The 25188-nt window shown below is 39.5% G+C and overlaps 1 protein-coding gene and 1 pseudogene across 1 annotated transcript; both read left to right on the plus strand.

The window, feature by feature from the left end:
- Window positions 1-3959: 3959 nt before the first annotated feature.
- Window positions 3960-5749, plus strand: CCR6 (C-C motif chemokine receptor 6). Its single transcript, XM_036380799.1, has 2 exons — window positions 3960-3994; window positions 4632-5749. Exons 1-2 carry the CDS (start codon window positions 3986-3988, stop codon window positions 5715-5717), a joined length of 1095 nt encoding a protein of 364 aa, XP_036236692.1. The 5' UTR covers window positions 3960-3985; the 3' UTR covers window positions 5718-5749.
- A 17316-nt stretch (window positions 5750-23065) lies between these two features.
- The window catches only part of LOC118684697 (centromere protein J-like), a 29609-nt pseudogene continuing 27486 nt past the window's right edge, over window positions 23066-25188 (plus strand).

Genomic DNA, 25188 nt, shown 5'->3' on the forward strand with positions numbered 1-25188 from the left:
ATTTTACATTTTTGTTTTTCCTCCTTCCTGCTAATGCAAATATCTAAGTTGTGTTCAAACCCAGGTCTAGAAAAGAAACATTTCTAGGTTTTAAAATTCAAGAATCATGAAATTAAATTAAAATTCGTTCCAACTAATTTTAGCAACAGACTTGAACAGCATGAAAATGAACAGCAAATGCTTGTGCCAAACAGGCAAATGCAGCCACATTTTACTTATCTACCGACATTTGCATATTTTGTGTTTGCATATCTGGACAAACATTTGGGTTGTGTGCACCTTAGCATGTAACAGATTTTTTTTTTCTTCTAAAACAGCTGCCAATCAATTTGGTAATTATTACTTGTTTCATTTCACAGTTTTACTCTAAGCAATCTTGTTGATTTAAATTATTGATCTTGAAACTACTCATCTGCATGACATTAAGTGTACCCTTTGCAAAACCAGGTCATCATTCAGGACATTTCTGAGCACAATGACAATTAACATCCTGCTTATTATGATTCTGATTCTAGCTTGATCACTTTAAAAATAATATCATTATATAGGTAGGCTAATAAGTAAATTAACGACATATTCGCCTCCAGCTTGATTTTTTTCAGCACAGCAACATTTTCCTTTACATAAAAAACCAAGTTTTTGCTGTTGCTTGTGAGGAGGAAGTGGTGGTTATTTCAATTTATCTCTGTACCTTTAACTAATGCTGTTATTTCTTGTTTTCTAATTTAGAATGTGCTCTTGTTGAGGCTGATGGTAAATGTGCTTGAGGCAGTCAAAAGAATCACACATCCTCTTTCACCTGGCCATTAGACGATTCTCAAATTGGGTAAGTACTAAAATAAAATAGGTAATCTGTAATCTGTGTATATGTCTGGCAAATGTATTAAACTGAATATGTAAGTGGGATTCTACTTACAAGGATGGACTACTCTTAAAAGTACTTAATGACTGAATTTTTTTCTTCATAGAATTCTGTCTTTTTCCCTAGGTCTGTCTTAAGTCATTGTGTTTTGTTTGTATAATTCAAATAGTATATTTGCTCTTAAGATTGCAGTTTAGTCTTATGCTTGAATACTTGCACACTGCTTTCATAGTGAAAAGAAATGTGATGATGTGGATAAAGTGGAAACATACTAAGCTCAAAAATTCAAGGCTTATATATTTAATATTCAGAACAAAGGTGGTTTTGAGGTGCACATGCACAGACATGTACTACCCATATGTATTACATAACCAATATTAGGACACACCATCTTATATATAAATATATGAAAATTTATTTTTGTATTTACCTAATACATTAATGCTAAATGAAGATGTAAATATGCAGATTATAAGTTAAAAAGGTGCCTACTGGAACACTGTTAGAAAGATTTAAATTGAAAAGGATATTTTGTTTATAAGAGCTATGATTCAACTTCCTCAGCAGCCAGTGCATCTTTTTAACAACTTCTGCGAATGCTGTTTCAAATTCAGAAAAGGAAGTCAGCTCAAGAGATTTAAATCAGGTCTAAATCTAATCTCTGCAATTCTGATTTCAGTTTGAGTCCTTTGCTACAACTCTCATACTAACCATCCTCAGGAAGCTTCTGCTGGACAATAGAAGTAATTTTGTGAATAAATGTGTGGCTGGTGGTGCCTTTTTGAATTCCTGTAGGATCAGGAGAACATGCATCTCTCTTATGATGAGTAGCTGTTGTTCCCCATATGATCTCTGCTGAGCTCTTCTGTGAACTAAAGAGACTTTTCTTAGTAATCATCTGAAGAGAGCTCCCTTCTTAGCCCTCCTTGCAGGCTGTGGGAAATACCCATGGCTCCCTTCCTTCTAAAGGCCTTCACCCAGTCACCTTCCTTCTGTATGTTATGCTCATGTTTCAGGGTGTCTTTGTCCAAGTGGAATGAAGAGTGACTTGTAGATAGAAGATATGTTGTCAGACTCTCTTTGTATATTTTAACCATGTTGGTCTTAAAAAGACATGAATGGCACACACTTAGAATGATATTTTTCTTGCAACAATAAAATAACAGTTTCTAAAATAATAACCTAGACAGGTACCCCTTTAATTCTGTCCATCTGAAGAATTTCTGTAGCTGCCAAGTACAAAGGGTAACAGAAACACCAAGCAAGGTCATGAGTATCTGGATGAGATCAGAAAGTGTAAAGCAGTGGACAGTGACTGAAATTGTGCAAAGATGGGCTAGGGGACCACAGCCCCTGTTTAATTGCGTAATGTGCCTGCTGGCCCTATACATCTCTGCACTTCTGACAGACGCCTTTAAGTTGTTTGAGATTTTCTTCAGAAGGTGCTCAAGCACTTTCCAGCTGTCATATTCCTGCAGCTTCTAAAAATCAGTTTTGAAAAGCCAGCAGACAAAGCTGGAGAGATAGTTAAAGTTTTGTTTAAAGGGCAAAAAATCCAGATAAGCCGTGGTGCCTTAGCTATATCATGTAGTTTAGGTCTTCACCCAGCTGCAGCCCTCTGTCATGAGCCAGCATGCCCACAGAGTCACCCTCATTATGCTTTTGGAGAGCGTTCTGTCCTTTCCCTCCCCCAATTTCCCCATTGTATCTGGACTTCATCTGCCCCACTTTTGCAAATTCTCTCTCTCGTTTTCAACATTAGGTAATTCCCAAACAACAAGGTTTTGGTTTTGTAGACTTAAAGCTGACCCATGTGCTCTTCCCAATTGGTAACACGACTAGCAAAAAAGCACAAAAACCCTAGATAAAACTGCCCTTCACAACCTTGACAAATATGGGACCTCATGTCATCCTGTCCCTGAAATTACTGCTTAAACACTGCTTTGCTGGTAGGTGCAGTTCTCAGACAGCAGCTAGTGGAAAGAAGGGAAGGACTGAACTCTTGCAAGGCGAGTCTGAGGAATGAAATCTCCTGCCCATGAGGTCCTGTGTGAGGTGGAACAAGTTATTTAAGCCCAACTTCCCACGTGTAGTCGCCAACGGCATTTTCCCCATTTTATTTTTCTGTGACTTTAGACTCTGTGATCTGATTTGCAGAAGTCTGATCCTGTATGCAAACAGTCAATGGATTTAATCCTTTACCTAGCTGAAGTCCTTAATAATTTTAAGTACTCTTAGAAGTGATGTTGAGGGGGATACATGTCTCAAACTGAACCTTAAGTGATACTTAACTCTAATGACTCAGATTCTCCCTTTTAAACAAAGATGGTAATACTTCTTCACCACAGGGCATTGTGCAAATTAAGTAAGCCCCATCTGTAAAACACTTAGGTATCACAGTGATAAAAAAAACAATTTTTTTCATAGTGTGCTGTCTGAACTGCACACTGAACATTGCACGGTGAATCTGTGCATTGAGCCAAGACAAAATATGAGTGCTCGGTCTGTTCATACATTGTGTACTATCCTTTGCACTATAAGAAGATATTATTCTTTTGCTCTTCTATTACTTCATTAGTGTAATAAAAAAGGACAAATAAGATGTTGAAAGTGCTGAGACACTGATAAAGGGTCAGAGTGGGGAAAAAGGGTAAATTGTTGCATTACTGTTATGAAGTGTACTAAGGGAGTGCTGTTTATATTTTCCATATTTCCCTTAGAACATGGATTGCTATTGTCATACAGAAGTTCTCAAAGTAAAATTTAATTTATTCTGATTTCTTGTATGCAAATTCAATGTGAAGTAGCGGTCACATATTCTCATATATAATTTATTAGCCTATGAAAAAACATTCAATATTTAAGTCTGTGCTCTTAATAATACTGATAAAACCCATTCTCTTTCTACAACTGCACATTTTGTAGAGATGTGTGATTTGTTAACATGCTCCAGTGATGCGATTCTGTTTTGAGTAGGTTTTATTCCCAATTTTGTTTTTCTACTCGTTCAGACTTCTTGTGCTGGTTTTCTGATCCAATCTACTTTATTTTCTTTTCAGAAATACTTGGGAAAATATTTTGAGGTCCTTCTGAACATATTTTTCTGAGAAGTGTACTGCCAAAATGAATTTTGTAAGTACCTAATTGATAAACTCTGTTAGTATATCAATAAAACAATGACTCTATAAGACCCAGTTCCTTAAGGCTGCAGATCCAAACGCTGTAATTTCAGGACTGAAAATTTGAAAAGATGTTTCTGTCAGCAGAGTTCACTGTCAAAGCACACTGTTTATTGGATTTTCACTACAGGTGTGGTGTTTGTGGTGCAGGTAAATGTCAGGCTAGCTAGCATAAACTGCCTCTCTAGCTGGTAGAGAGAAGTAATCAATTTTGGGCTTGATTTAGTCAAGCTACATTAGTATGAAATGCATAGCATGCTAGAAAGGCCTGTTTGCCTTGTGTGATGGTAAAGGAAGACTAGACTAATTTGAATTCAGAATTTTACACTGTGGAGTCTTCTGTGACAGCAGACTTGTCCTTTCTGCACAATGTATTTAAATATTAGGGCCTTTGGGATATCCAAAAGGATTATTTCCACATTTGTATTTTAAGTATGATTTTAAGAAATTTCCTAGATAGTTCTTACAAGCTTTGTCTATAGTGTTAAATGCATTTGTAATTGGAATGTGTGGCCAGTTATTTATAATGTTTCTACCATAAAGATAAAGATTAACATCTGTGTGTTGACTGGTGTTCTCCTTTGCTACAGACAGACCTTCGTACCACAGATTACCCCTATTATTCAGACTATGCTTCTCTGATCACGCCACCTTGTTCTAAGCTGGAAGTCAGGAACTTCACAAAAGCATTTCTGCCAATTGCATACTCATTGATTTGTATCATCGGCTTCTTTGGTAATATCTTTGTGGTGATGACCTTTGCTTTATACGAAAGAGCCAAGTCTATGACGGATGTGTACCTCTTCAACATGGCCATAGCAGACATACTGTTTGTTCTTACTCTTCCCCTGTGGGCAATGAATTATGCTGCTGATGAATGGCTTTTTGGTGATGTCATTTGCAAAATGACTAGAGGTATCTATGCAATCAACTTCAGCTGTGGCATGCTGCTTTTGGCCTTTATCAGCGTGGACCGGTACATTGCTATCGTGCAGGCAACAAAGTCCTTTAAACTCAGGGCAAGGACTCTCGCACATAGTAAACTCATTTGTTTGGCTGTGTGGATATCATCAATTTTAATCTCTAGTCCCTCTTTTCTGTACAATGAAAGTTACAGCTTCTCCATGAACGAAACCAAAGAGATTTGTGATCACAGATCTGCCAGAGTGTCTGAAAGCACAACACTGAAATCGCTGCTGCTATGGCTACAAGTTGCATTTGGATTTTTTATACCTTTCATATTCATGTTTTTTTGCTACACCTTCATTGTCAAATCCTTACAACAAGCTCAGAATTCCAAAAGAAACAAAGCAATTCGTGTGATTGTGTTAATTGTCACTGTTTTCCTAGCTTGCCAGGTACCATATAACATTGTTCTTCTCATAACAGCTGTCAACATGGGCAAGATTGACAAATCTTGTGACAGTGACAAGATAATGGCTTACGCAAAATACACCACTGAAGCCATAGCATTTTTACACTGCTGTGTGAACCCTGTGCTCTATGCGTTCATTGGAGTGAAGTTCAGAAGTTATTTTGTGAAGCTAATGAAGGACCTATGGTGCAAGAGACACAAGAAAGACAATAAACGTAGTTCAAGGACAAACTCTGATACTTATCATTCAAGACAGACTAGTGAAATTCTGACTGACAATGGATCATCTTTTACTATATAATACAATTTGAACAACGTTAGGACTGAAGGACTCTTCTCACCAAGGAACCCAAACCAATGTCACTGTGCATGTGACAGCAAGTCATCTGAGCTTCTCTGTGCCTCTAAATGAGATCCAATGATCTACACCTCCTTTCAGGAAATTAATTTAGATGAAGGAATAATAGTCTCCTGTGTAAAACTAAAGACTTATTCACTTCTCTTAATGCTCTTCTAAACTACATCCTCTTGAAATTATAAAGAAAGTGAAATTTAAAGAGGAACCCTCGTCATTGTGTAAGGAAAAATTGCATCTCATCTGTCCCACAACACTGAAATATCCCCAAAATAATAAGTAAATGAATAAGGTTACATCTAGGCTCTTTCTTACATTTATTTTGTTTCTGTTAATTACTTCTGCCTGGAAATCTAGTGAAGTGTAGCTCTCGACTGTGCTTCTATTGCAGACAGGTCACATTGTGACAATACTAACCCAAAGAGATGGCATTTGAGCAAAGCATGACAAGGAATACAAACTGCAAAATGAAAAAAAAAAAACAGGCTCAGGACTGCTGACATAGCTGGGTGCTTGGTCTTGTAAATCTTTGACCAATGCTATTCTGAAGCTTTGCTAGAGTTTCCTCTCATTGTTTGGCACAGGATTCAGATGCTGGAATCCAACAAAGCTGATAGCCTGATGAATATCTCTGTGAAAAGTTGCCTCTTTCTAGCTGAAATTCACACTCTATTTTTTAAAAGGCAACTAACTGGATAAAACTGCAATTATTCCAACACAATTTGTTGGGATGTGATTGGTGACAAAATATGAAGCATTTCTTTATATTTAGCTACTGCTAGCAAAGATTCCTTAGGAATGCATTTACCAGCTCAAATATGCATATATATAGTTTCAGAAATTAGTTAGAAGTTATTGTCTAAAAAAAGAGCAAAATCTGATGTAATTCAGCCAAAATTTTTACTGAGACGGTATTTGACTCACTATGAATATAGGAATATTTATAATAAACGCAATTTGTTTTACTCAGTCTTGACTCTTCAGCAAATCCTCAGTGGATCTTCTGCTTATTGAGTGAGCTTTACCACTGTTGCAATCACTGTGGGACAGTGAGATAGACAGAAGCAGGAGATGAAGATCCCTTGAGGAAATCATTAATAGGGCACATGAAACTAGTACTGCCTTGGCTGGTACAATCCATCCTTGTTTCCACTCCAGTGTCAGGTTTTTAAATATCAGTACCAGATATGATAAAGATTGCATATATTTATCATAACTGAATAGCAATTTTGCAAGAATATGATAGAAAATTATGTAAATACAGATGCATGCATTTGCTGTACATAGCAATGATGATTTTCTGGAAGAGAAGTCAGCAAATAAAAGTTGTAACTGAAAAGGAAAAAATCCACTCATATCTAAGAGTTCTGTCGTTGCCATGAAACATTCTTTTACCCCATGCAAAATCTGTCACATCTGAACAGTCTGTCCATCGTGGGCTCACTGAGGGAGCATGCCCCAGGGTGGGAAGTTCAGAGCTGAAGCAGCTGCAGTGGCTCTTGGGCAGAACCTCCCAAAGCTCCAAAGTGTATCCCCCACCTCCTGCCACCTCATTGCCATGCCTGCATTGGCCTTCAGCCACTGAGCAACCCAAACCCTGCCCCAATGGGGTTCAGGGGCCAGACAGCAGCCAGGGGACCGTCACTGACTGGGCACTGTCCCACTGTAGCTCCACATTTCTCTTCACAGAGAAAAGCAAGGCATGATTCTTCCCAAGAATATTTCTGGGTTTCACATTTTCTGAACATCAGAGAAAGAAAACACATTCTTATCATTTGCTGTGCCTGTGTTGTGCCAAAGTGGAATGCAACGTGGAGATTGTTTACCCAAAGTCATGGTGTTTTTTTTCCTTGGGCTGTCAGGGCCAAGAGTGTGTGTGTGTGTCGGGACTGTCGGGTGACAGTCATGAGACTGAGTGCAGTGCAGAGCAGTTGTGTGCAGGGTTGAGTGCTTGGCAGGTTCAGTTTTAGATGTATAGAATAATATAGTATAATAAAGTAATTAATTAGCCTTCTGATATCAATGGAGTCCTCCTCATCACTCCTCCTTCACTGGGGCCCTCACAGCGTAGCTCTAGTCCCACCAGCGGTGACTTGCTGATGAACCCAGGAGAGGGCAGGGAAAGTGTGCCATAGCCTTCCTGAAGTGATTAGGGGAAAGAGCATACTCCCTCGTGGGGAGGACAGAGAAAGAGACCAAAGCAGGGTCTTGCTTTGAAGAAGCAGGAAGACCTGGGCCTTCCCCGGAGAACGGGGTCAGCCTTGCCAGCCCCTCATAATGGTGAGGGACCCAGGCAAGCTGGAAATGGTGGTGTGGGACAGCTGCCTCGGGCAGGAGCAGCACAGCTTTTGGATTGTGTGAGGGTAAAATGCTCGCTGGAAACGACATTGAAGTGTAGAAAATGTACCCAGCTACTCCCCAATGTATATGGGAGAGAAGTCCTGCTGAGTGAAGAGGAGTATGGTACACATGTGGGACTAAAACAGCACTTGGAGCACAAATATTGCTGGTGCCAAGTCCTTGCCAAATGTGCTGCTTGAGGTGCAGCCAAAATCTTGATTGCCATGAATGAGTGCTCTGTCCCTGGAAAGATGGGGGTAGAGGACAGGGTGGATTCCTGTGATGGTTTAACATTGTCTGGCTGCCAAGGATCCACCAAAGCCTCTGTATCACTCCCCTCCTCAACTGGACAGGGGAGACAAAATGTAAAGAAAGGCTCATGAGCTCATATAACAGCAGGGAGTGATCACTCACTGATTGCTATCATGGTACTTGGAGGAGTTAATTGGATTTATTACCAGTCAAAATCAGAGTAAAATAATGAAAAATACAACAGATCTTAAAAATACCTTCCCCCCACCCATCTTCCTCTCCAGACGTAACTTTTTTCCTGACTCTTTACCTCCCTCCCCACAGCCAGCAGGGACATGGGAATGGGGATTACAGGCAGTTCATCACAGGTTTCTGCCACTGCTTGCTCCTCAGGAAGAGGAGTCCTTCCCCTGCCCTAGCCTGGAGTCCCTCACACAGAAGACAGTCTTCCATTAATTCCTCCAGCATGACTTCTTCCCACGGGCTGCAGTTCTTCACAAACAGCTTCAGTGTGGGTCCTTTTCTATAGCTTATAGTTCTTCAAGAAAAGGCTACTCCAGCATGGGTTCCCTGTGAGCTCACAAGTCCTGCCAGGAAACCAGATCTCATAGACTCCTTTCTCCACAGGGCCAGAGGCCCTGCTCAGAGCCTGCTCCAGCGTGGGCTTCCCACAGAGTCACAAAGTCACAACTTTTTTTCAAGCATCCACCTGCTCTCATGTGGGGCTCCCCCAGGGTCTGCAGGTAGATCTCTGAGCCCCTGTGGAACTCTGAAGGCTTCAGGGAGACAGCCTGCCTCACCATGGTCTTCATCATGAGCTACAAATGTATCTCTTCTCTGGTGCCTGGAGCACCTTCTCCCCCTCCTTCTTTGCTGGCCTTGGTGTCTGCAGTGTTGCTTCTCTCACGTATTCTCACTTTTGTCTTCTCTGTCTGCAATTACTTCTGTACCAATAACTTTTCCTATTTAGCATTACTATCATGGCTCATGGGCTCAGCCTGGCCAGAAGTGGGTCCATCTTGGAGGAGCTGGCTGACATTGGCTTGGTTGGATGTGGGAGAAGCTTCTAGCAGTTTTTCAGAGTAGCCACCCTTAAAGCTCCCCCACTACCAAAACCTGACCACACAAACTATCCCAAGGGGCTGCTGTGCAGGGAGAGCCACAGCTCCAGCCAGTGGGTTGCTGGCCTTTTTACATACATTTTGAGGGGAACTACAGGATGGAAGGGTGGGTAGGTAGAAATTTAATTTAGATGTAATACCTTCTTGACATTTTTTTGTGAAATCTACCTTAAGGTAAAAGAGAAAGACCAGTTCAGAGAAAAAGCAGTGGAAGAGAAGGATTACTCTGCTCAATGTCCAGAAGGAGATGGCCATAGTGGCAGGCTGGCCAGTGGATGTGGCTGGTGGGCTCTCAGATATTCCACCATGCCTTTGGTGGCTATGTCAGCAGAACCAGCTCATGAGTTGGGGCTGATATTGTAGTTCAGAGCATGAAAAGAGCACAGATTTAGAGGAGTCTGGGAACTTGATGTTCCTTTTAATGCTTATAGAGCAACATTTCAAGGCTTGTTATGCATATGGCATTTTATAATGATTTTCTCCTTGCTGTTGTAGCTGTGTATGACAAACATATGGTAAGATTCTCTTTTTCATTGCAGGTACTCCATCTGGGATTTTTGGAAAGATAAGACTTGGTTTTGCACAGGTTCTTGTTTCCCACCACATCTAAAGAGAGAAGGACATATGCAGTGTTGCATCAATGTTTTGCACAGAGAAGATGTGGCTGATAAGCTTTGAGAAGCCCATTGATATCTTCCTCCAGCTGGGGACTGGGGCTGGGTTGTGGTATTGGCTGGACCTACACGATCTCTCTTGTTGGCAGGTTCCATTCTGCTTTAGGTGACCCTGCTTGATGCTTCCTGTTCTAGCAGTTTAGAAGGACACAGGTCATCAGTGCACACTGCTAAATAAAGTCAGTGCATTCAGTGTAAAGCTAAATCTGTTTTCTGATATCTATGATCATGAAAATGAACCTGATTTATTATTCTCCCCACAATAAATGACAACTTTCTTCACAGGGTGAAATTTAAATTTCATGTGGTGTCTCTTCTATTTATATATTGCATTTCTTAGAAGAGTGATTACTATAAATTGGTGAGCCTGCAAGAGAGTCAAAGTGGACAGCTAGAGTTCAAAGCCATCTGTGCCTTGCTTCTAGCAAGGAAAGGCAAAGGAAAGAAAATTAAAATTATACACCAAGGTAGATAGCATTTGGGGACGATTAGTGGAAACTGAAGGGAAACTTGAAAAAACAGTCTAGAGAAGAACATCTTGCTATGAAAGGTCATTAATGATGGTTAAGTACATAATAGATGTAACTCTGCTTTGGATCTTTGTAAGGCAATCGTGTTATTTATAATTGTGGAAATTCTGGGGAAATTTTCTTGCTACAGAGTAGCAAGAGATGCTATTTGAAGCTTTAAAAATTTGGACAAAATTGAAAAAAAGTTTCAGATTAAGTGAAAATGATAATAGTTTCAAATTGTCAAAACAGTTTGTCTCATGAAGCATCTAAAATATTTTGACATTTCTGGTTAGTTTTCAGATACTATAACAAATGCCAAGGAAATGATTTCACAAAACCACTGAAAGTGGTTCCTAACCTACATTTTATGCTGCTGTCAAGTAATCAGGGTAATTCCCTCCAACTGCCTCCTGTGGCGGGGGGGGGGGCACCAATCCTTTGCTATCCCTTGTGAGTTAAGGGCTCATAGCCTCCTTGAAAAATCTGTGCAAAGTACAGCTAAAAAAAAGGTGAAAATTTCACCCTCAAATTTTCCTACACCAGTAGATCTTATTTCTCTTCTGCATGTCCTTCAGGCTGAAGAGGAAATTAAATTACAGCTCCTCTAGTGTGGATGAATGACACAAGACATGGTGGTAATGATGTGACCACTGAGCAGTGTTGTTCTTCACCACTTGGAGCATAGCTCAGTTCCTTTTATGATAAGTTCCTTAAAACAATTTCTTCATTTTTGGTTGAATGAACACCATTGCCTAATCTAAGTCAAAAAGCATCTAAGTTTTATTTACTCTAGAACACAAAATCTAGTAATTAAAAAGCTATTTTGAAGGTAAAAATTCTTATCCACCATGTCAGGGCCGCTTTCCCTACAAAAAAACCCCATTGTCTGGGCAAATGTCTAGCTGATATTCATAGTCAGTTTTCTTTGAACTGATGATATTATGGAACCCAACTGTAAATACTGATGCACCATTCATATTTCTAATGAAATCTTCATCTTTCATTTACACTTACTCCCTTTTTGTTAGAAATATATATTGAATTATTATAAATTATATTATCAATTTGGCCTATATATATTAGGCTCAGCTAAACAAGTTGAATTAATATTTTTCTACCAAAAGTCTTTGAAGCTCTTACTTCATTTTACTGTACCTTTATAATTCCTGGATATTTATTGAAGTCAAGAGAAATTGATGTAATAATATGTATAATATGTATAATATGTATTTCGTTTGCAACAACTGGATTTAACTTATGAATTTGTGATTCACTGAGGATTAGGGGAAGTAGAGAACAGCTTCTTCCACATGAAGCAGTGGCTGAACACTGGAATGAAAGTTTTTTTCAAAATAGAAAATATATGATCTGGATTTATGCCAAGCACAGACAGCTGTGATGCTTCAGGACAAACATGGTAGTATTATTTCTGAAGTATTTGTGTTTAGTCCTATCTAGTGGTTAGAAATGATAAAGTAAAAAGCTATCTAATTATCAGAAATTCGGTCATTTTTCATTTGCTTGTTTCTTTGCAAGGATTAGATCATCCCGATACTGTTTTTATTATGATTTGTGGTCCCATTTCTGAAAAACTTTTATAAAAATATGGAGCTATTAAAGTAGCTACTACTGGAACTCTAATTGCTGTTCTTGATTTTCTTTGCTCATCTTTTTGCTATTCAGATTTAAATGTATGAATTTCTTGTAGGTATCAAAACAAGTTTTGCTTCTAGTCCATGTAATTTTTTTAATTTTTTTTTTTTTTTTTTTTGCTAGATCAAGAATGTTTTTATAAAAAAACTTTCTAGGTACTGTATGCAGTTACAGAAATACAGAATGGAAAAACTAATACTAAGATACAGAAAATGTATTGTTGGGAAGAATGCATGAATTATGAGTATTTATGGTTGACAGTTTGATTTCTAAGAGAAACTTATTTATGAAAGGTAAAATCATCTTATTAATTATAAGGTGAATTATAATGTATTTTAACAATCTTTCTCATCAGATTATAATAGAAAACTGTAATAGCTTAATATTTTTTTTCTGATTCAGATTCAAACTGGATTCAGCTCTTAACAATAGTGGTAAAAATATGTGTTCAGAAGCTTTTTGCAGGCTATGGTATTTTCAGGCCGGTGGATATATATGTTGGGTTTACATTTCAAAAACAACTGCTTATACAAAAGAACAATATCAGTGACATACTTATAATGAAAGCAGAGATCGAAGAACCCAATGTACTTTTTACATTGGTGTTAATTTGACATGAGCACAGTGCTTGTTATTGAAAGTATTGTGTGCTCTGGGATTTTCATAAAACCTGGGGTTTTTTAACAGACTTGTCAGGAAACACTTTCTACTTTGTTTTCATTAACCTCTTGTTCTTGTTTTAGGCTGCATGAGGCAGCATTCATTAAAAATAATTTCTAATTGCTGCTGTTCTCTCTAAACAATTTTCATCCCTCTCAAGTTTTCTATAAATATATGTTGATTTGTAATTTGGCTTTAAAACATGTTACTGAAGAAAGACATGGAAATAATGGTTTTAAGATGGCTTTATTGCTTGAACAAGAGGATTTAATTCCTGTTCACTTTTTCTGTTCTTTATTTTCATAAAGGCACATATTGTTTTTTGTAGTAATGATACAACCCTGCAAAAACTCATTAAGTTTATGCAGATAAACGTAAGCATTGTGTGAAAAGCATGCTAGAATGAGGTTCTAAAATATCTTTACTTAATTAAGAACCAAGGATCCAGATGGCAAAGTAATACTGCTCATGGAAATCCATCTTGCAAAGGAAGTAGGGGTTAGTGGTAAGTGGCAGAGAGTCAGTTTTGTTGCTGTGAGCTGTACCCACATTATTACTGTTGTCGTGTGCTACAGCCAGTGTAGGTGCACAGGCAAAGCATTCGTCTTGGGAACTTCACTCAAAGTGAGCTTCACTCAAGATGGAAAAGTGGATGCCATGGTATGAAACAACAGAGTAAATTCTGTGGTATCATGTAGTTCAGAAACAGAAAATTGCTCCAATTTAAAAACTGTCTGCAAATCTTTGTTGCTGTCTTCTTGACACAAGTGTCGATGCTTGGATTGGAATGTATTTGGAAACCGTTTGGGCTTTTTAGCCCCAAATTGATCCCAGACTCAGGATTCATTTTGGGTTTAGTAGGCATTAGGATATGCAGAAGAAATAGTGTTCCTTGAGTACAAACTTTTGAAATTTCACATCTAATATCATAATTTGTTGTGAGACACTGCTACTTTCTTAAGAATCCCCTAAGATTTGTTCAGAGAGCACATGTTTCTTTTAGGTCTGAAATTATTTTCATTGCTTCATTTTTAAAAATCATCTGTGTTCTTCGATTTTAGTTTATTTGCACAGTCAGTCTGGTGCAAGGTTTCCCTCTGGTGGTTATAACATGCACAAAGTGTCTGAAAGTGTAATGTTGTATCTCTACTATCTTAGAGTTTTGTTATTTTACACCAAAAGGATGCAGATGTACGTCAGACCTTAAATAGATGTTATTACTTTGTAGATGTGATCAAAATTTCTTTACTGCTTGAATGAAGAGAATCATATCACTGAGCACAATGTAGTCACATGTTTTACTTTTTCCCCAAGTCAGATCTTTTTTATTGTGGGCTGGAATTGTCTTTTTGTAGCAGAGGATCTGAACCCAGTTTAAACAGTAGAAGTTATGAGTTAGTTCAGCCTTCTCCATCAGATGTGAGACCATTGTCCAGTAAGCAGAAATAATTTTTTTTCCTCATAGCAGATAGTAGTGTCTCCAGAGAATTAAATCTCTGCCCCTTTTTCTCTTTACCTGTAAATTTCTGTTCCTCTAAGACACAGCAACATATAACAAATGGGACAAAACATTGCAGTTACATTTCAGGCTCATTCGCTGGCAGTTCTTTGTTGAATTCCTCTTCTGTTTAGGATTAATTTATAGAAATTAACAATAGGGAAGGAAGTTTGAAATCCATTCTCAAACTGCTTTTAATTACTATTCTCTTTTGGGATTAAATTATTGCAGAGTCACAGAATGGGTAGGGATGGAAGAAACCACAGTGGGTCAGCCTGTCCAACCTCCCTGCATATACTCAGTTAACAGTGCCTACTTGTTTTGTCCTTAGGGAGTTACTGGTTTTGCTGCACTGGCCAATAGGTAAATTTGTCCTTGTTCCACCCAGAAAATTCCACATAAACTTTATTGCCAGGGATTAAGCAGAACCATTGGAAAGAATTGCACTCATCTTGTGGCAGTCCACTGCAGAGGCAAGTGTCTATACACAGAGCTTTCTCTCCAGATTTATTTGTACATGGTACTGATGGCTTCTTCATAAACTCTGTGTAACCACGCAGTATATTTATGTATATCTTTATATATGTATTTATATATTATGTATATATTTGTAGACTTGTGTAGTGCTTCCTAATTTGTGAACTTCCAGGTCTAATTTTCATCCAGCTTTTTTCTTCCATAAATTTCTTTGTCAGAAGTCCTGAGAATCCTGCTCTTTCATATTGGCTTTGCAGGTTGTGGTGTCGTAAGGTCCCCAGGATGAGGTGAGAGATGAGAATTTGACTCCATGTTCTCAGAAGGCTGATTTATTATTTTATGATATTATGTTATGTTATGTTGTATTGTATGATATGATATTGTATCATATCATATCGTATTGTATCATATCATAAGAAATGCTATACTAAAACTACACTAAAGAGAGAGAAAGGATACATCAGAAGAAGGCTAAACAAGAGTGATAATGAAAGCTCGTGACTGACTTTTCAGGGTCTGACACAGCTGATGGTAATTGGTCATTAATTAAAAACAGTTCACATGTTTGGATAAACACTTTCCAGACCATATTCCAGAGCAGCAAAACATGGAGAAGCTGAGGAGAATTCTCAGCTTCCCAGGAGAAGAAATCCTGGTGAAGTGATTTTTCAGAAAATATCACGGTGGCAGCAGGTCACTTCAGGATTACTTTGTCTGCTAGACAGCTCCTGACTAACTGTGCAGCAGGGTAGACTTCATGTGTTTTGTGACTGAGTTCTTCTCCTATTATATTAGCACTCATTATATTTTCTTCTTGAATATGAATGTAGTTGAATACCAGAGGATTGCTAACATCTCACCATGTTAATCTCACAGATACTAAGGATGTGGCAGGTCAGCCATTGGTCCTCTGGGACAAAAAGTTGGTGTCAGAAGCTTGGGTAGGAAATGGACAGTGAGAGAAATGCGGTGCATATATCTAACAGGACACCATAGGAAAAATGTAGGGTGCTTTTTCATTTCCAGAGAAGCCTCTACTAGGACATGCTGACTGATCTTTAGTTTCATGTAATTTGGGACATTTTCAGAATGTTGATCATATTTAACAGGTTAAACCATCCTACAATTAATGGAGGCATGGTGTAGAAATGAGGAAAAAAGAAGCTCCAAACCAAACTGATTTGGAAGTTTGCCACTGTCACTATAATTCTGCTGTGGTGAAATTTGAATGGGCAGCATGCAGGCAACAGAAATCTCTCCATGGGAGCTTTTACAGAGGCCAAGATAAATTACATGTAATTCAAGCACCCTGGAGTATTCTAAATGGTAGACAGTAAATGAGCCATGCTTAAATGAGAGTAGCTCATGTCAACTGAATTATTACACTGCATTGTGGATACTGTTACTAAGTTGTTAGCAGTGTACATTCAAAACTAGTAAACAAATCACAGTAACAAGTACTAATTCAGGAAGAGCAAGACCTCAAGCTGTGCTGCTGCAAACAGGGGAAGTTGAGAGCTCAGTCTGAAATTGCTTATCCAAAAAGCCAGAAGAAAGTACTAGATAAGATATTGAGTATTTTACTCAAGATAAAGCTGAGTTTGGAGGTCACACCACTGTTACAGGCTTGAGCAGGCTGTTTGGGACAGACAGCTGTCCATGTTGCTGTGGTGAAAAGGAGGAATTTTAAAAAAAATTAGAGAGAAAAATGAGTCTATGCTCTACTTTGTGGCTGCTCCTGAAGACTCCAGCTTGCTAGTTGAGCAGCTGGCAGCATCTTGCCAGGAGGGGACCTGCCATCCACTGGAGAAAGAATAAAAAATGTTAGGAACATCAATGTTAAGGTGCTCACACTTTGCAGAAAAATGTTGGAGCAGGCCGAGTTCAACCAAGCTGCTCTCAGCTGGGAGTGAGGAACAGTATCACTCCACCACACAGGAAGGGCTCCAGTGCTGCTCCTCTTGACTTCAGTGGCTTGATGGATGTTCTAGTAGTAAATATTGAGACAAATAACACATGCAGAACTGGCCATAGATTAGAAATAATTTGTCACTCTTTGATGTCAGTAGCCACAGTATCACAGTAATGAATTTTATCAGTTATCAAATAGCAGCTTTCAAATGCACCAGCCAGTGTGGTCACATGGAGCAAATAACAACTTTATACAAATAAATATCTGTGTTCCTCACCTTAAATAAATTGTGATTTCTTATTATGTAACCCAAAAAAATGCATATTGTATAAGAAGACTGAATCTCAAAATATAATGAAAACCTGGCAAATATATCACAAACTCATTAATAACTTTAAAAAGCATGATCAATCTATACACTTTCTAAATGTATTTGTCAGTCCATCTCTTATGACAAAAGACTTGAAGATTATAATTAAATCCTAAATTTAATGAATTCTAGGAACCATCTGGAACTCCCTTTTGTTTAGTTGATACCTGTCTTGCTTTCCACTAAAATCTTTATGAGATGTGAAGTGCTAGATATTGCTCTGATATTATTGATAGCTCAATTCTTCTCTATAAAAGTAGTTGGCTAGCTAAGTATTCTTGGAAATGATTCAATACTATTAAAAGAAAACATTTAATGGGATTTTTGTGTTTGTGCATGTTATTTTACATTGTGTCAGTTTAGACATGTCCCACAGCAGACACAAGTTAATGCAAATTAATGCCAGACTTCATCAGTTTTATGTTATTGTTGGGTTTTATATTGTACGGGATTACAGAATGGGCTGGGCTGGAAGGGACCTTAAAGTTCTAAACATCCTGCCATGTGCTGGGATGCCACCCACCAGACCAGGTTTCTCAAATTTGCATCCAACTTGGCCCTGAACGCTTCCAGGGATAGGGCATCCATAGCTTTTCTGGGCAACCAGTCTCACTCCTTTACCAAGCTTAAAAGTAAATTATTTCTTCCTAATATTTAATCTAAACCTTTTAAACCCTTTTATCTTAAAGCAAATTCCCTTTGTCCCTCTCCAGCTCTCATGCAGGCTCCTCTGAGGTACTGGAAGGCTGCTGTAAGGTGTCCCCTGGGAGCCTTCTCCAGGCTGAACAGCCCCATCCCTGTCAATCTGCCTTCACAGTAATCATCTTTGTGGCCCTTCTCTGGACTTGCTCCAACAGTCCACGTATGTCCATGTTTACAGAAGGGCAATATAACACATGAAGCTGTTGCATACTTATTTGCATTAGTAGATAAAATAAAGTGTAATTTTGTTTTGGGGTTCTATGATTTCAACACAAAAGGATCAAGATCTGTGCCTGGATTGTTAGGTATCAGAGCAGTGAAGATGAAGAATGATAAATCATTCATCAGAATTTGGAGAATGCAGTGAGTGCAGAATAAGTCCAGCACTTCAATGCTTGTTGGATATTTTATATTCTGTACTACTTACAAGAAAATTTCCACCACTGATTCATGTCTCTTTTTTTCTGTTTATCTATATGCCTTAAGTTTATGGCTGCTACTTCACTGTTCATAATATGACTTTAAAAAGCAAAAGAGCAATTTACAAATCATGACTTCTCATTGCTGTCTCCAGTAGGGAGACACTTGTGCAACTGCTTCAGGGTTTAGGAAAATTCTTCTCCCAGAACTCCTTCAGAGGGTGGAATGGGAAGGGGATTCCCCTGGTGCCCCTGTCAATGGCATTTCTTTTTCAGGGCTACAAGTCTGGCTGTGAGGCTTCTGCTGGGGTCTGCAGGCCTTGGTACATGGGGTTAACTTCCTAATGCTGTTTTGGGGACCCGATTAAAACTGTTAGGGCTCTCAATTAGATTTATACTTTTTTTTTTCAGGGGAATATGTGAGGTTTTAGCAGTATTAAAAGAACAGGCATTCATAGACATACTGACTTGGTTAACACTTCCAGTTAACACATCAAATGTTTTAAAATCACCAGGGTGGACAACCTGTGACAGCGTAAAGCATTTTTCTTATTTACTTTGTCTAATATTTATTAGGCAACTACCTGAGATAAAACATGTTGCTTTTTGTGATAGTTTTTAAATGAAAAAATGTCTGTTAAAGCAGAGATTCCCCACAAACACTTCACAAGGCAATCATCAGCTTGTACCACTGTTCCTTTCTTGCTCCTGCTGGCTGCCAAGGTAGTGGTGCCAAGTACCACTTCAGTACCATGCAGAAGTGGCACTTCACAGGGAGCAGTTTGACTTATTTGGCCATATTTGCTGAGGAACTACTGTGTTGCCAGGAGCAGGAGTGACTTCGTGTGGTTTTGACTGAGAGGTGCAGACCAGGAAGAACTGCAGGGATCAGGGCTTTAGAGAACTTCTGTTTATTCAATAACTCCCTGACAACCAGCAACAATGAGAAAGCAAACATTGAAAAGGTTCATCCTAGAGCCAGTTTTGGTGCTCAGTTTCTTATACAAACTAAAGTCAGCCACCAGCCTAGGCAATTACCAACCTAAACAATTTCTTAGGTATGAAACCTCATGTGTTAAGAGTACATCCCCCGCTTTCCTGAACTTAAAATACATTAAATGGACAAAGAAGGTAAATTATGATGGACTGTTACTGGAATTTATTTTATTTTTGCTGGAATAAAAGCTGAGTGTCACATTTGCCACTCAGGTCAATGTCAAGGTTGGAATATCTTTTCCTTGATGATGATGTCAAGAAATTGCCTCACAAAATCCAGCTTGTCATAATGCCTTACTTGAGGTGCCTAAAGAGAAGTACTTGTTGAGAGAGACTCTTGGCAAATGGTCCCTCTTTCCAGATCCCATCGTTCTTAATCTTGAGATTGTATTTCCTTCATTTATACTTTGAAGAAATCATGACCAGGACATGGAGTTTCCATGCACCTGATACAAAATGTGATGTCAGCGTGACAAGCCATGACAAGCCTTATTACACACCATAATCTTTATGCTGTTAGCTGACAACTGCTCACCATTTGAACTTGGAACCTATGAACAGTTTAATGTTTTTTTGTGGGCATGTATTGTTTACTCTACTTAAAAAAAAAAAAAATTCTAAACAAAACAAACACCAAAATTCCCCCCAAAATCACAACGAACTTGCATACAGTTTCTGTAGTCTGAAGATACTCTGCATTCAGCCTGGGCTAAAATAAAACCTCTCTTGGATAAAGAAAGAAAATAAACCACAGGATTTGCTATATCAGTATGACACATTTGTTCATGGCAACTTTTGTCACACTTCCCTAGAATGGATTTTGGAAATGAGGGCATGGAAGCAGTCACTTTTAAGGAGGAAGACCATCCATCACAGCAGACTGCCAGTGATCTGACAAGCAGGGTACCATCTTCCAGTATGACTGAGAAGAATTTATCTTCTTTGTACCCAGGTTGGGTTGACAGTATGAGTGGGTCCTCCAGCAAGAGCTTTTTAGAATTGAAAATCTATATTTTTTTCAAAGCTTTTTCCCATGTTCTAATCATAAAGGGTGTGACTAAGTTGTCTCAGATAGCCATGTCTTTTGTTGTTCCCCTATACACATCTAAAAATACTTCATAGCACATCTAGTTTGACCAGTTTGGATGGAATAATTCATAATCAAAATTCTATTTATTTCAGTTGTCATGTGAGGAACATCTTCTTGCAAAGGTTCACTCAAGAAAATAAGCATAACTTGAGGCACAGTTAAACATAACAATAAAACTAAGAGTTTATGGCCATCCCCTATCCTGGAAACTCTTAAAACTGGCACTGTTTTAGGGAAATATGACCTTACATTATTGCTTTCATAAAAGAAAATGAAATTTTAGCAAGTTTCACCTACCTCACTAATGAGTATAATACCTGTTGCTAGCTAACAAATAAAGGGGCTCTGCTTTATTCCTTCTCAGCCTCATAGGAGTCTCTCAGGTTCAGAGAACCTTCTGTAGGAATGACAAAATATTGGGCTGGATAAACAATGGACAGCAGATCATTGCTGCATTGGGGTGCAGCAGGGTCACTGAACATGCTCCTGGCAGCTGGAGAAACTGTGTGTCTGTCAGAGCTGTGGAGCACATGTGCAGGCAGGAGGTGTATGCTGGGGTAGATGAACCACATGAGAAGCAAGGGCTTCCCAACTCTGTTGGCACCCCAACAGAGACCACCAAAACCCAGGCTTTCTGCAGCTTGGGTTCTCTGCTTGCATGGTGGGGCCCTTTCTGAGCTTCCTGATGATGGGCAGCAGTGCAAAGAAATATGAGACTGAAGGGAATGAAAAACCTGAGGAAGAACACAGCATCAGATCTGTTTGAAGGTCTTGTTTTCAAACTTTATGGTGTGTATCAATCAGGGTTTTGGGGGCAGGATAAGCAGGATTTCAGCCATTGACCCTGTAGCCAGAAGCTAAGCCACAGCAGCAGTGGCACAAACAGGCCTGGCTGTCATTGTACCAGATGTCCGGATGGAGCTTTGCCACTGTGAATTAGCTGTTGAGAGCCACTGCTGTGCACTAGGGAGACAGCCTGAGAAAGAGAGAGGATGAAGACTATGGCTGAGTAAATGAAACCTTCATGATCCCATTCTTTTTGCCTCAGAGAAAATGCTGCTTGAAATGGCAGGCAAAAAACATCAAGCTGTCTGGGGTGACCAGGTGGAACAAGTACACAGTCTGTGGCTTGCAAGTTTTCTAATCAAAGCAGAACCTCCACAGAGTAATTATTTTGCTCATTAATCTCTGCTCAAATTCCACAATTAGCAAGGTGTTTGTTGTTACTGCCAGCAGTTCTTTGGGAGCAGAACTGTTCTGTGGCTGTGCCACTTTTTTTGGGTTCTCAGGAAGGGCTGAAGCATGAGAAGGAGAGTGTCTTAAGTCTGCTATGCTTCGTCATACAAAATTCTCTTCCCCTTCCCCAGTGCTGTGAATCCTTTGATGCATTTCTGAAGAAAGCAAGTACAGTTAGTACTATGAACTCAGGACAAAGCTCATACAGTAAGAAATATATTTATAGGTTTTTCTCTTTGGGTGCATTAATATATTCTGCTACATTTAGCTAACACATAAGGCCACAGACAAAATGCTGACTTGAATTCAAAGGAAGAAAAACCTGCACTCAAAGTCCTCTTTTGTTACTGGAGAGAGTGTAGGTTTAGGATAGTAAAGGACACTGCATTAATTTGGTCCCATTAAGCTTTAAAGACATAAAATATTAAGAACTAGTAGGGTTACGATGTATCTTACCAAGGTAAAGGTAGTTGCTTTAATATTGCCATACATTTAAAGAAGTAAGACAGCATTCAAGAATAGCAAGTTGGGATCTTCCTGAGTCTGTGCCAGACAGGTTTCAAATCCACAGGTCAGCCTTCTTCCAAAAAATGCCTTAACTGAGGGGTGAGGCATTTTCAGTCTTAGCCATTCTCTTTCTACTTGTTGAAGTCAGGTCACAGGACAGAGAGGATTTGTGATATCAAGAAAGAAAATAAAAAGCAAACCTAATTTACCAAGGTGGTTTGGGTTTTTTTTTTCCTGGAAGTAGTGAATGTGGACTTTGGTCCCTATGCAGAACTGCTTATGTTTTTTCCACTGGTAAGTCTTCTAACAGAATGTGTAACCAGCCATCCAGAGCTAAAAAGAAATCTTTCCCCACTCTTGCATTAATGTATGCCTCAGAAATATTTTGAGATACATAACTTTTACCTGCTAGTGGACTTGAGAAGTCTTAGGGTGAATAGGGTTTTTTTTCATGCTCAGGAGTACTTTGGAAGTCCTCTTTAATTCAATATTCCTGTATCATATAATAATTTTTGTTGCAAGTTATGATTACAGCAAGCAGGTTTTACAATTTAAAATAACAAAAGCAGATTTTGGTTATTTCATTCTGAACATGCAAACCACCAGGAAACATAAAAGCAACATTTTTTTCATGTCTTAAGAGTTTAGCAAGAGATTTCTAGTCCAATGCAAAGTACTTGTCTTAAGCTACTCTTAATTTTTCTTCTCTGGTGATTACTTTTAGGCTTTTCTGTTTCTCCTGAGATCCCTTCTCACCTAGCAGCCACGATGCTACCCCTTCCATGTTTTCCAGCTACTTTAATTCCTGTCTACTTCCCATCACAAATTGCTCCCAAGCTGGGAGCCTGGAATTCTCACAGAGGTGTCCCTTGGCAATGTGCTCTGCTTGGCAAAGCAGATCCCCGGAGTTCGTGCCAAATGTGAGCAGTTCAGAAATCTCAGGACAACACGCGCAGCTTTCAGATCCAGCTGGGCAAAAAGTGCTGGAAAGGAAATCTGAACCTCAGTCTATTGTGCAACTGCTGTGAATCTTTGCCTTTGATAGTGATTCTAACTGATTTTATTGCAGGTCAGGGGAAGGTGCTTGGGTTTTATGGTGGCTTGTAATAAAAGCTTTTAAAGTACTGTAAACTTGTTTTTTGTTTTTTTACTTCTCAAATCACAGTCATCCTGCCTCTTGTACTGAGAGAAGTTGCACCTTGTAGATAAAAATGGAGAAGTCATTAAGCTGGGGAAGCTAAGTTATATGAAGTAAGGAATATGTTATATTTAGGAGGAAAAGCATAAGTAGGATGTGGCTATAGCTTCCGAAGGGGTGAGAACATGTTTCTGTAGCTAAGAAGGTCTGCTCTCTGTCAGCAAGCTTGGTTTTTCTCCCATGGATATATAGTTGCATCACTGAGAGCTAAAACTATGTAAGCTGCTACTTGGCATCTTCTCTTGGCAACACTTTGCCAGCCTTGTCTTCTGTGGGAAAATACCAAAGGGTAAGAAAGAATAAAAGAGCAATTTGCAAGAAATCAAAAGTTGATTTCAAAATGGGGGGAAGAGGAGCATAAAGAAGTTGGAATAAACAGCTTAAAAGGGAAGAGAATATAAATGTAATCCAGACATGCATCCTGGATTCCTTTGAACTTCTATAGTGAGACCTGACTGTGATACCACGAGCCACTCCCACAGTACAATTGAAATTTTAATCTCATATTCTTCAAGCTAGCTCAGGACAGGTACTCTCACTGAAAGAGTCAGGTCTCCTTCTTGTCCTTGGAGCTATTATTTTCTTGCTGGTTTACACTGAACGTGGATCCATTGCCCAGTGAAGAGTACAGTAGAGCTTCAGAAATACTTCTGACAGTATTTCTGAATCCCCAGGTGAGGGGGATTGGGAGGTAGCCTGCACGTGGATGAATCACTGAATCCCAGATCCACAGAACAGTTAGGGTTGAATCCCTTGCCAAGGCAGGGTCACTTTAAGCAGGTGACACAGGAACTCATCCAGGTGGCTTTTGAACCTCTCCGTAGAGGGAGACCCCACGACCTCCCTGAGCAGCCTGTTCCAGTGTTCTGCCATGCTTAGTTTAAAGAAGTGTTAAGGCGGAACTTCTGGTGTCCATTGCTCCCTGTCCTGACTCTGGGCACCACAAAAGAAGAGTCTGGCACTGTCCTCACAGCACCTGCCTTTGAGATGCTTGTATGTATTGGTGAGGCCCCCTCTCAGTCTTCTCCAGACTAAACAGACCCAGCTCCTGCAGTCTCTCCTCATAAGAAAGATGCTCTGTACCCCTCATCACCTTTGTGGCCACCCTGCTGCACCCACACCAGTTAATCCTTGTTTTTCTTAAACCATGGAGACCAGAATTACACACAGTACCCCAGATGTGGCCTCCCTAGGGCTGGACCTGCTGATGCTGTTCCCAATGCACCCCAGGACCCTGCAGGCTCTCCTGGCTGCAGGAGCACTGGTGGCTCATGGTCAGCTTGCCATCCACCAGTACCCCCAGGTCCTCCTCAGCAGAGCTGCTCCCTAGAAGGTCAGTCCCCAGCCTGGGCTGGTACTTGCTGTTGTTCCTCCCCAGGTGCAGGACCCTGCACTTGTCCTTGTTGAACCTCATTAGGTTTTTCTCTGTCCAACTCCCCAGCCTATCAAGGTCCCACTGAATGGCAGCACAGCCTTCAGGTGGATCAGCCATTCCCCCCAGGTTTGTATCAACAGGAAACTTGTTAAGGGTTATTCCTATCCCTTCATCCAGGTTGTTGACAAACAGGTGGAATAAGACTGGACAGCAGGAAGCTGACAGCAAGAGCACAATAGGACAGGGGGAGGCATGACTGCTTTTTGTGAACAGCAGCACTGACTTCAACCTGCCTCAGGTGTAAAACTGAGGCTTGAAAAGGCAGAGACATTATAATATCAGGGTAACTTCCAGCTAGATCTGGTCATTGCACTGTCTTTGAAACATGCATCAGTTGAAGCTGCATTTGAGGAACTTGTTATCTT

This window comes from Molothrus ater, chromosome 3 (assembly GCF_012460135.2).
Source record: "Molothrus ater isolate BHLD 08-10-18 breed brown headed cowbird chromosome 3, BPBGC_Mater_1.1, whole genome shotgun sequence".
Taxonomy (NCBI): Eukaryota; Metazoa; Chordata; class Aves; order Passeriformes; family Icteridae; genus Molothrus; species Molothrus ater.